This window comes from Lolium perenne, chromosome 4 (assembly GCF_019359855.2).
Source record: "Lolium perenne isolate Kyuss_39 chromosome 4, Kyuss_2.0, whole genome shotgun sequence".
In the NCBI taxonomy this organism is placed as follows: Eukaryota; Viridiplantae; Streptophyta; class Magnoliopsida; order Poales; family Poaceae; genus Lolium; species Lolium perenne.
Window position 1 is genome coordinate 34,325,142 of NC_067247.2, and position 11,603 is coordinate 34,336,744.

Sequence of the window (11,603 nt, forward strand, 5' to 3'; positions counted from 1 at the left end):
CAACCAATCTTTAGCTTTTCCTCTTAAGGAGAAAGGAAACAATTTTGATTTTATAATATCACCATCTACATCCTTATATTTTGCATTTCACAAAGTTCAACAAAATTATTAAGATGGGCAGCAGCATCATCAGAACTAACACCAGAAAATTGCTCTCTCATAACAAGATTTAGTAAAGCAGGTTTATTCATAAAATTTTGTTGTAGTAGCAGGTGGAGCAATAGGTGTACATAGGAAATCATTATTATTTGTGCTAGTGAAGTCACACAACTTAGTATTCTCAGGTTTACCCATTTTAGCAATAGTAAATAAAGCAAACTAGATAAAGTAAATGCTAGTAACTAATTTTTTTGTGTTTTTGATATAGAGAACACAAACAAGATAGTAAATAAAGTAAGTAAGTAACTAATTTTTTTTTGTATTTTGATATAAGAAAGCAAACAAAGCAGTAAATAAAATAAAGTAATGCAAGACAAAAACAAAGTAAAGAGATTGGAAGTGGGAGACTCCCCTTGCAGCGTGTCTTGATCTCCCCGGCAACGGCGCCACAAAAAGAGCTTGTTGACGCGTAAAGCACACGCCCGTTGGGAACCCCAAGAGGAAGTTGTGATGCGTACAGCAGCAAGTTTTCCCTTAGTAAGAAACCAAAGTTATCGAACCAGTAGGAGTCAAGGAACACGTGAAGGTTGTTGGTGACGGAGTGTAGTGCGGCGCAACACCAGGGATTCCGGCGCCAACGTGGAACCTGCACAACACAATCCAAATACTTTGCCCCAACTTAACAGTGAGGTTGTCAATCTCACCGGCTTGCTGTAACAAAGGATTAAATGTATGGTGTGGAAAATGATGTTTGTATGCGAAGAACAGTGAAGAACAATGTTTGCAGTAGATTGTATTCAGATGTAAAAGAATGGACCGGGGTCCACAGTTCACTAGTGGTGTCTTTCCAATAAGATAAAGCATGTTGGGTGAACAAATTACAGTTGCACAATTGACAAATAAAGAGGGCATAACAATGCACATACATATCATGATGACTAATATGAGATTTCTTAGGGCATTACGACAAAGTACATAGACCGCTATCCAGCATGCATCTATGCCTAAAAAGTCCACCTTCGGGTTAGCGTCCGCACCCCTTCCAGTATTAAGTTGCAAACAACAGACAATTGCATTAAGTATGGTGCGTAATGTAATCAACACAAATATCCTTAGACAAAGCATTGATGTTTTATCCCTAGTGGAAATAGCACATCCACAACCTTAGAACTTTCTGTCACTGTCCCAGATTTAATGGAGGCATGAACCCACTATCGAGCATAAATACTCCCTCTTGGAGTCACAAGTATCAACTTGGCCAGAGCCTCTACTAGCAACGGAGAGCATGCAAGATCATAAACAACACATATATGATAGATTGATAATAAACTTGACTTAGTATTCCATATTCATCGGATCCCAACAAACACAACATGTAGCATTACAAATAGATGATCTTGATCATGATAGGCAGCTCACAAGATCTAACATGATAGCACAATGAGGAGAAGACAACCATCTAGCTACCTCTATGGACCCATAGTCCAGGGGTGAACTACTCACACATCAATCCGGAGGCGATCATGGTGATGAAGAGTCCTCCGGGAGATGATTCCCCTCTCCAGCAGGGTGCCGGAGGCGATCTCCTGAATCCCCCGAGATGGGATTGGGGGCGGCGGCGTCTTTGGAAGGTTTTCCGTATCGTGGCTCTCGGTACTGGGGTTGTCGCGACGAAGGCTATAAGTAGGCGGAAGGGCAGCGTTGGAGGGCTGACGAGGGGCCCACACCATAGGGCGGCGCGGGCCCCCCTTTGGCCGCGCGGCCCTATGGTGGCGGCGCCTCGTCGCCCCACTTCGTATCCCCTTTGGTCTTCTGGAAGCTTCGTGTAAAAATAAGACCCTGGGCGTTGATTTCGTCCAATTTCGAGAATATTTCCTTTGTAGGATTTCTGAAACAAAAAACAGCAGAAAACAGCAACTGGCTCTTCGGCATCTCGTCGATAGGTTAGTGCCGGAAAATGCGTATAAATGATGTAAAGTGTGTATAAAACATGTGAGTATCATCATAAAAGTAGCATGGAACATAAGAAATTATAGATACGTTTGAGACGTATCATGCTTCCTCAAGGAAGCCACTTGATCAACAAGCTCGTCATGGCAAGAGTTGGGGTCTTCATCATCTTTTTCTTTGTTAGCTTCCTCGACAGAGAGCATCTTCTTTTTGAGCTCACCCATCAAACCAAGAGCATGGTCTTGGTCCTTGGTGAGTTGAGAGACAATAGCTTTGTTGGAGTCTTCAAGGACGATGACACTAGATTCAAGAGACATGCGCAGATTTTGTTCATCTTCAACCTCTTCTTTGAGAGAGGCTATCTCATTTGCCGCTTCCCTTTCCAACCTCTCCTTCTCCTCTATAAGATCTTGTGCCGCACCAAGTTGGGCTAAGAGAGCCCCAACAAGAGTCTTGGTATCCCCTTTCATATTAGTGAGAAAAGAATCCAAACCCATAATCTCACGCTTAATGGTGAGACTAGAGGCATCATCAATATATAAAGCGTTAGTCGAAGATGAGAGTTTGGAAGGGGGTTCTACCTCCGTGGATACCTTTGCCATAAGGCAACGAGCATTGTTGGTGACGAGGTTCTCATTAGGAGAGTCGAAGAGGGAGATAGAGGGAGTGGTAATGGCGATGGTGGCCACTCCCTCTCCTTCCTTGTTGGAGCTCTTGTCCTCATGTTCTTCATCCTCAGCAGAGGAGTACTCTTCTCGAATGATGAAGGCTCTACGCTTCTTGGTGAAGGAGACCTTGTCGTCATCGGGCTTGGAGGAGAACTTGGAGAATCCTTTGGAGAGTGACTTGAACTTCTCCTTGCGGATAAGCCTTCTACCATTATCTTATCTTCTCTCAAACATACAATCCGCGACAAAATGATTCTTGTCGCCGCAATTGTAGCATGTTCTCCCCCTTTGCCCCTTCTTTAGGCTCTTGGAGAATCACGTGATCTTCTTGGTCTTGTGCTTCGGGACTTGTTTCCATCCTAAAATTTCTTGGCGGCGAGAGCCATGTGCTCATGATAATTGATCTTGAGATCATCCGGTCCCCACTAAATGGGATCCTCATCGCTTTCACTAGCCTCATGTACCTTCATCTTCAATGCAAGGTTGGGCTTGCGGGTGTTGTGGGCGCGGGCAACAAGATCCTCCGCATTCTTCTTGGATATGTCCAAAGCGATGACTTCGCTAAGAACTTCATCGGATGTCATAGCACGGAAGGAGGCGTTTTGGCGGATGGTCGTCAACTTCACTTCCTCATAAGGGAGGAGAGCGTTGTAGAACTTGCGCTTGATCCAATGGTCATCCACAAACGTTGCTCCAAGATCTTACATTTGTACGGCAAGAGCGATGAGGCGCCGATACATTTCTTCGGGGGACTCTCCTTCATTCATGACGAAGTTGTCGGCCATGTTGTTCACTTCATCAAAACGAGAGCTTTGGATGCTCGCATTTCCGAGGAAGAGCTTGTCAAGTTTATCCCATGCTTCCTTGGCGGTCTTGAGCGAGCGGATATGAGCGCGGTCCTTGGGCGTGACGGCCATGTGAATCATGTTGATGGTGGTGGCGTTGAGTTGGTCATCCACCACTTCTCTTCTTGTCAAGCTCTTTGGGTCTCGTTGTGAGTAACCCTCCTCGATGATACGCCAAAGCTCGGTAGATGCGCTGCGCACATGAGAACGCATTAAGAATTGCCAATTTTCAAAGTTATTTGACTCAAGTAACGGTGGTGAACCATGCGACAAGATATGTGGCATAGGTATTGGAACGTTAATGGTGTAATCACTTGGTGGTGGCACCTCATGATAACCCCCTAGACGTTCTGCAACCGGTGTCTCATCCTTCCCCTTTGTTGAAGTGCCGGTCTCCCCAAGCCCTTCCTTTTGTGGATCTTTTGTCGATTGCGCGACAAAATCGACAAGAGGAAATTGGTTAACTTTTGGTGGGGGGTCCTTGGCACTTGTCTTAGGATCTACGATAGGGGTTGATTTTTGAGCAACCAACTCCATCATCATCGTCTTCATTTGGTTAACGATGGATGACTCCAATTTCTTGAGGTCATCCAACGTAGCCGTTGTGCTATCGACAGGTGATGATGGAGCGGGTGGCACAAGGGAAGGTGACCCATTCACAACCGTCTCTTGTTCGGCCATTTCTTAGGCGGTAAAGCCTGAGCAAGAAAACCTTGCTCTGATACCACTTGAATGGATCATAGCGAACAAGAGGGGGGGGTGAATGGACGCTACGTCAAGTTTTAGCCTTTTTCAAGTTTTAGTGCAACGGAAGGTAAAGGTGATAGCTCTAGCGATAGCGGTGTTCCTACAATGATCCTAGGACAAGTGCAACAAGCAAAGGAAATCAAACAAGATAGTAAGAGTAAGGAGCGAGACAACCGGAGGGCGCGAAGACGAGGCGAGGTTTGTTTCCCGCATTTCCTTCCACAACAGGAAGTACGTCTGCGTTGAGGAGGTGCTAGCCTCACACAAGAGACTAGACGGCCACACCACGAAGGAAGGCCTCACCTCCTTCCTCGAGAGAGCTCCACGAAGGGGCTCCCCCTTTTCCACTAAGACACTAGTCGAGGCGGTGATTCCTTCACAAGGTTGGGGCGAGCTCCACACCACAAGGAGGCTCCCAACAACCCATGGAGCTAGTACAACACCAAGCTAGCCTCCATGGATGCACTTTCTCCAATGTCCCACCATAGGAACCCTACCACCAAGATCCACTAAGGAATAGCAAGTATTGGTGAAATCTCTCTTGGTAGAACTATAGATCGGGGTCTCCTCCACAACTCCTCAAAGTTTGGGCAAGATTGGTTGGATGGTTGGGGAGATCCACTAGGTTTAAGCTCAGCAACAATGGAGGAGAGAGAGAAGAGATAAAAACGAGTTGGGGAAGAAGGGCCCCTTAAATAGGCTCCTCCAAATCCAACCGTTATGTCCAGTTTTTGCCTAAGCAGTACTACCGCTTTGGGTAAGTGGTACTACCGCTCTGAGTTCGAAATCCCACAGATCTGGTCCACGTGGACACAGAGCGGTACTACCGCTCGCGGTACCGCTCGAGGTACCGCAATAGGGTCCAAACCTTACTGGACTCAAAGCGGTACCAAAGCGGTACCGAAGCGGTACTGCCGTAAATAGTTACAGTACTTGAGCGGTACCATGGGCGGTACTACCGCGCTCAAGCGGTACTACCGCTCCAGGTACCGCAGAGGTACCGTAACTCATACTGTGGGTCAAATCCAGCGCAGAACTACAGAGTGGTATCGTGGGCGGTACTAGTAGGGGTAGCGGTACTACCGCTACTAGTACCGGTAGTACCGGTCTGGCGAAAACTGGTTTTCTCCCCTTTTTCTCTCCAGCCATGTCACCTCGCAATACACACACAAAACCGGAAAACCTATAAGCTACGCTTCAGTCTTACGATCTTGACGTGTCCAGCGAGGTCACCGTGCACTTGCAAATCTAACAACGATACTCAAGGCACACGGTGAGATCATTCGAGTGTTGTCATCAAACACACAAAACCCGGGGTTTAGACTTTGAACTTTCACCTGTCAACAAGGCAAAAGTCATCAGTTACCGTTTTCTGAGTCTACTCATATTAAGGCTCCTCTTGAACTTGTGTATTCAGATGTGTGGGGTCACACCCAAACTTCCGTTAGTGGCCATAATTATTATGTCAGTTTCATTGATGCCTATAGTCGTTTTACATGGCTGTATCTACTTAAACGCAAGTCTGATGTGTTTGATGTTTTTATTCTTTTCCAAGCACACGTTGAGCGCATTCTACATCACAAAATTATTCACCTCCAGTCTGATTGGGGAGGCGAATACCGCAATCTGAACACCTTCTTTCAGAAACAAGGGATTGTGCATCGTGTTGCTTGTCCACATACACATCAACAAAATGGTGCTACTGAACGCAAACACCGCCATATAGTTGAAACTGGCCTTACCTTACTTGTGCATGCTTTGGTTCCTTTTAGGTTCTGGAGTGATGCATTTACCACTGCTTGCTTCCTGATCAATCGCCTACCCACACGTCTCCTTCATATGAAAACTCCTGTTGAGATTTTATTCCATGAGCCACCTGATTATACCTTCCTCAAAGTTTTTGGGTGCGCGTGCTGGCCACACCTACGTCCTTATAACAATCGCAAACTAGAGTTTAGGTCTAAAAATGTGTGTTTGTTGGCTACAGTTCTCTCCATAGGTTACAAGTGGTTCCATGTTCCTTCCAACCGTGTGTATATCTCTTGTGATGTTGTCTTTGATGAACACTTGTTTCCTTTTGCATCGCTTCCCATAGCCGAACCACATACACTGTCTCCAGTTTCATCTCCTGTTTTGCCTGGTCAATTTGAGGATGTTGCATATTCGCCCGTTTTGTTGCCTAACCATGGTGCAGGTGTCGGACGAGGTGCTCGCCTTGAGTTGTTGGACAGCCCAGATGCTTCTGTCTGCGCCGCTGCTGGAGATGGCGTCGATCACGTCGATCACACTGAACCCTGCATGCCCCATGCAGGGCCGCCGGCCACTCCCGCGACGGCGCCTCCTGGCCGTTGCCCTCCGCCCCGCTGTCGCCTACAGCTGGGCCGTCACCTCCGGCCACTCCCGCGCTTGGTGCTGGGCCGTCTCCACCGGGCTCTCCGGCGCCCGCTGCTGGGCTGACACCCCCGGCGTCCCCACCCTCTTCACCGCCCACCTCGCCGCGTGGCCCGTCCGCCTCGCCGCGTGGTCCGTCTACCTCTGCGACGCCGGATGTGCAGTCTCCTGCTGCCTCATCGGCCTCGACACCAACTATGCCGCCGGTTGACAGCTCGTCTGCACCGGACTCGACGACCCCTCCGTCCTCGACTGTGACTGCCCCTGTGGTCTCTCTCCCTCACACGCGCAGCAAGAGTGGCATTGCTCGCCCTCGTCAGCGCACTCATGGTACGGTTGCCTAGCTTGCTGCATGCTTGTCTTAGGCTATTGCTGATCCTTCGGCTGAACCCCGTCACTATACAGCTGCCATGGAGATTCCACATTGGCGCAGTGCTATGGAGCTTGAGTATCAGGCTCTTATGAAGAATGGTATGTGGACTCTCGTACCTCCCCGGTCCGGTATTAATATCATTGACTGCAAATGGGCTTTCAAGGTGAAGACACATGCTGATGGTTCTATTGAGCGGTACAAGGCACGCTTGGTTGCTAAGGGGTTCAAGCAACGCTATGGTCTTGACTACGAGGATACCTTCAGTCCTGTTGTCAAGCCCACGACTATCCGCATTTTGCTCTCTTTGTTGTTACACGTGGTTGGTCTCTTCGTCAGCTGGATGTCCAGAATGCTTTTCTTCATGGTGTCCTTGAAGAGGAGGTATATATGCACCAACCTCCTGGGTTTTCGGATCCGGATCGTCCTGACCATCTGTGTCGCTTGGTGAAGGCATTGTATGGCCTCAAGCAGGCCCCTCGTGCATGGCATGCGCGTCTTGGGGCTGCTGTTCGTGCTCATGGGTTTCTTCCCTCTACAGCGGATACTTGTTTCTGCTTCAGCGCCCAGAGGTCACTATGTATGTTCTGGTCTATGTGGATGATATCATCCTGGTCAGCTCGTCTGTTGCTACTGCTGATCGTCTGGTCTCCTCGCTCAGTGTGGTGTTTGATGTGAAGGATCTTGGAAAGCTGCATTATTTCCTTGGCCTTGAGGTGACTCATGATGATACTGGTTTATCCCTCACTCAGAAGAAGTACTCTCATGATCTTCTGCGACATGCTGGTATGCTTATGTGCAAGACTACAACTACTCCTATGTCTTCTTCTGAGCAGCTCACTTCTGTTGATGGTACCCTCTTGTCTTCTGAGGATGCGACAGAGTATCGCAGCCTGGTTGGCGGACTGCAGTATCTCACCATTACTCGACCGGATATATCCTATGCGGTCAACCATGTCTGTCAGTATCTTCATTCTCCTCGTGATGCACACATGACTGTTGTGAAGCGCATTTTACGGTATGTTCGCCATACGGTGTCTTATGGACTGCGACTGTGTGCCTCTTCCTCCAGCTTGCTGTCTGCCTTCTCGGATGCGGACTGGGTTGGGAATGCTGATGATCGACGATCCACGGGGGGATATGCAGTGTTCTTTGGTCCTAATCTGATCGCCTGGAGTGCTCGAAAGCAGCCTACGGTGTCTCGGAGTAGTACTGAAGCTGAGTACAAAGCAGTGGGCAATGCCACTGCTGAGCTGATATGGGTACAGTCTCTGTTATGAGAGTTGCGGATTCCACAACCTCATGCTCCCGTTCTTTGGTGTGATAACATCGGGGCTACATATCTGTCATCTAATCCAGTATTCCATGCCCGGACCAAGCACATCGAAGTTGATTATCACTTTGTGAGGGAACGTGTAGCACAGAGGCTACTTCGGATCAAGTTCATCTCTTCTAAAGATCAACTTGCAGACATCTTCACGAAGCCACTGCCCTTGCCTTTGTTTCAAGGTTGTCGGCGCAATCTTAACCTGCTAGATGTTCGATGATACGGTTAAGATTGAGGGAGGGGGTTAGACTGTGTATATACGGTAGCCTCTGTATTTGTACATGTATGATTGTAACTCTGTACACTATATATATAATACCAAAGCCAACCCTAAAGGTGTTGAGCGTTCCCACAATTCATTGCACTACAAAGGAAAACATTTTTTTTGACAAATCACTTTTGTCATTTTAAGGCCAGTTTTCGTCAAGCATTACTTCGCGGTGACGAAATTTGATCGTCAAGGGGTTCGTCAAGGAAGCTCCGTCATAAAATATCGGGGGTGACGGTATGCATTTTTTCGTCAACGTCAAATGTTTGATGGTGACGACCTGCAAATTCTTCAAGATCGAAGGTTTATTGTTGACAGAAAGGTTTGTCACGAAAAATTGCAAGTTTCGTCAATATCTAAATCTTGGGAAGTTTTTGATTGGTCCAAAAAAAGCATACGTGGCCTTACATGTGGGTCCCATTTGGCTTCTAACAACATGGTCCGACGGCGCTGACATGGTGGGACCCACAAAATATTATGACAAGCTGGAGCCTCAATATTCTGACCGGTGGGATCCACAAAATTCAGACAAGTGGGACCAGGTAGTTGCCGACATATGGGTCCCAATAATGCTGACTGATGGGACCCACAAATTCTGACAAGTGGGACCAGAAATTGGTGCCACGTGGTTTCATTTAATAGTGACGTTGTGACATTTTCCGTCACCTTTTGAATTTGACAAAATTTGAGAGTATTTGAATTATTTGCGAAATTTGGGAAACAAAAAAATGGCGAAATATAAAAAAATAGACAATAAATATCATGCATAAATGGTGGCACAAGAAGTATTTATGTCTCTCACAGACCGAAAGATTCATAAGAAAAATTACAATTGGAACACAAAGAAATTAAAAGACCTATGATTAATAATGTTGTAGGACGGTGGTGCAATAGATCAGTTGCCCTGGGATTCAGACATGGATGGTGGCTGGGATGTCCTCAAGAGCAAATTAAGCACGGCATCCGTTTCTCTCTGCCTCTTTTCAAAAGCCAGAGTCTTTTCTTCTTGGGCTTTCTTCAGAGCTTCAAGTTCTTCCTGCTGCTTCTTCCTGATCTCTTCAAATTTGTGATCTTGTTCTTGCAGTCTTGCCTGCATCTCACTGTGGTACCTTTCAGCTGCCTGTATGGAGTTCTGCTCTTGTTCTGCCAGTCTTTGTTGTAGCTCTCGGATGCGTGTAGCTGAGACAGAAGACTTCCTGGAGCTTGTTGCGACGCCCAATCTTGGTAGGAATGTGCTGTTGCAGGTGGTGGATGGGCTTTTCTCGCTCAGAACTAGCTGAACAATTTGCAAATCAGTCAACTCAGGTTCATCTTCATTGCGTGGCGCCGTTTTTTTTGCCACCATTTTATCCTGCATAAAGATTACAATCATTGCATGGACAACATACAAAACTGGATTATATTATATTGTGCTAATATGAAATATTTCTTACATATGCACTTTTTGCTTCAGCACTCATAATGTTATCCTTGTTAGTGTGTGTGATTCTAAAAAATTCAATTGGAGAGGTTTCTTCTTCCTGCTGCTTAGCCTTCTGCTTGAAAAAATGTAGAATGCACATTACCATTGTACACTGTGTATGACAGAAGTATGAACTGTATGGGGAAATTCAGAACACTTACTATAAGTTCCCAGTGAGCAACATAGCTTCGAGATCCAGTGGTATGGAACTGTTTCACAGCTTCTCTGTTCTTTCCATTTTTTACACACACTACCTATGTTCAGTACATGCATTTTATTTATCCAGATCAGAGAAATGTAAGAATTCAGTAGCTGTTATTGAAAGGAATAACGTTTATGTACCTGGTACTTCTCATCAAACCATCTCTTCACCAGTTCTTTCCAGCTATTCTCTTCTACATGATCTGGCTTCTTCAGATATGCTTGCTCCAGTGTGAGATTTTTAATTTTCGGCCAATACTCCTTTTTAAGCCTATATCGGAACTGCCGAATACTAACTTGCAGCATATCAGTGCACACATCTTGAGCCACCTCTTCATTTTTGTCCATACTGAACTTTCCCTGCAAAATAGTGATGCATTAATCAGTAGATTCTTAGATAGTTGATCATGTAGCATACTAATTAGGTTAAACCAAGATTGTACAGGACTCACCGCTACTGTACTTATAGCATGAGGAATGACATGCTTGAGAGTTTCATCTTTCTTGTACTGTGTCCAGTGTGTTGCAAGCGGCATTTTGGCACGGATGTGAATACCAACCTCACTGCTCAGCTTTGCTGACTGGATATAATCCTTGGGTCTCCTGACACCAGCAGAGAATTCAATTGGCATCTTATTGCCACCATGTCTTCTTTTGTGTACTCATGTAGTCCATGGCCCATGGTAGGTCTGCGTCCACCTCTCTTTCTCTTACTACCGCCAGATGTTGTCATTGTCTCTGAAATAAGAGATATGAAATGATTCTCTTTTGTATGAAAATATGCGGTACAGTGTTTAGTTTTTACAAACTTTCATACCTTGCGGCTGAAAGTTTACAATTTGATTGTCCTCAGGAGATGAGTTGCTGCCTCCAGATGTCATGATCTGGTTAGGTGAGGGTGCTCCTTCGGTGTTCGACCAGCAAGGCCGTCGGCTCATCAGATGACCCAGCTTCAGGTTCAGTTGTTGCCATTGATCTTGTTGCAATGTTGGATGGTGCAACTTCAGGTCTGGATCGCTTCTTCTGTGCAACTGTTGCAGAAGAAGCAACTATCTGCAAGCAAAGTAGAGGCTACATTAGTAGGAAACATTTAGCATGTACGTATTTGCTATCATAGTTCAGACATAGTTCCACAGACCTGAGCTGAAGTTTTGCCGACAGTGCGCTGATCCTCTTCTGAATGAAGATCATCTTCAGCAGTAGCTATCTCTTCTGGATTCGGTTCGTACGAAGGGTCCTCTTCGACCTCCTTCTCTTCGCAGTCTGTGTCCTTTA

At 46.3% G+C, this 11,603-nt stretch overlaps 1 protein-coding gene across 1 annotated transcript; it reads left to right on the forward strand.

Moving 5' to 3' along the window:
- Positions 1-7,110: 7,110 nt before the first annotated feature.
- LOC139838902 (uncharacterized mitochondrial protein AtMg00810-like) lies at positions 7,111-8,350 on the forward strand. The gene is made up of 3 exons (XM_071828919.1): positions 7,111-7,454; positions 7,612-8,088; positions 8,143-8,350. The coding sequence occupies exons 1-3, from the start codon at positions 7,111-7,113 to the stop codon at positions 8,348-8,350; spliced, it is 1,029 nt and encodes a 342-aa protein (XP_071685020.1).
- Positions 8,351-11,603: the final 3,253 nt, after the last annotated feature.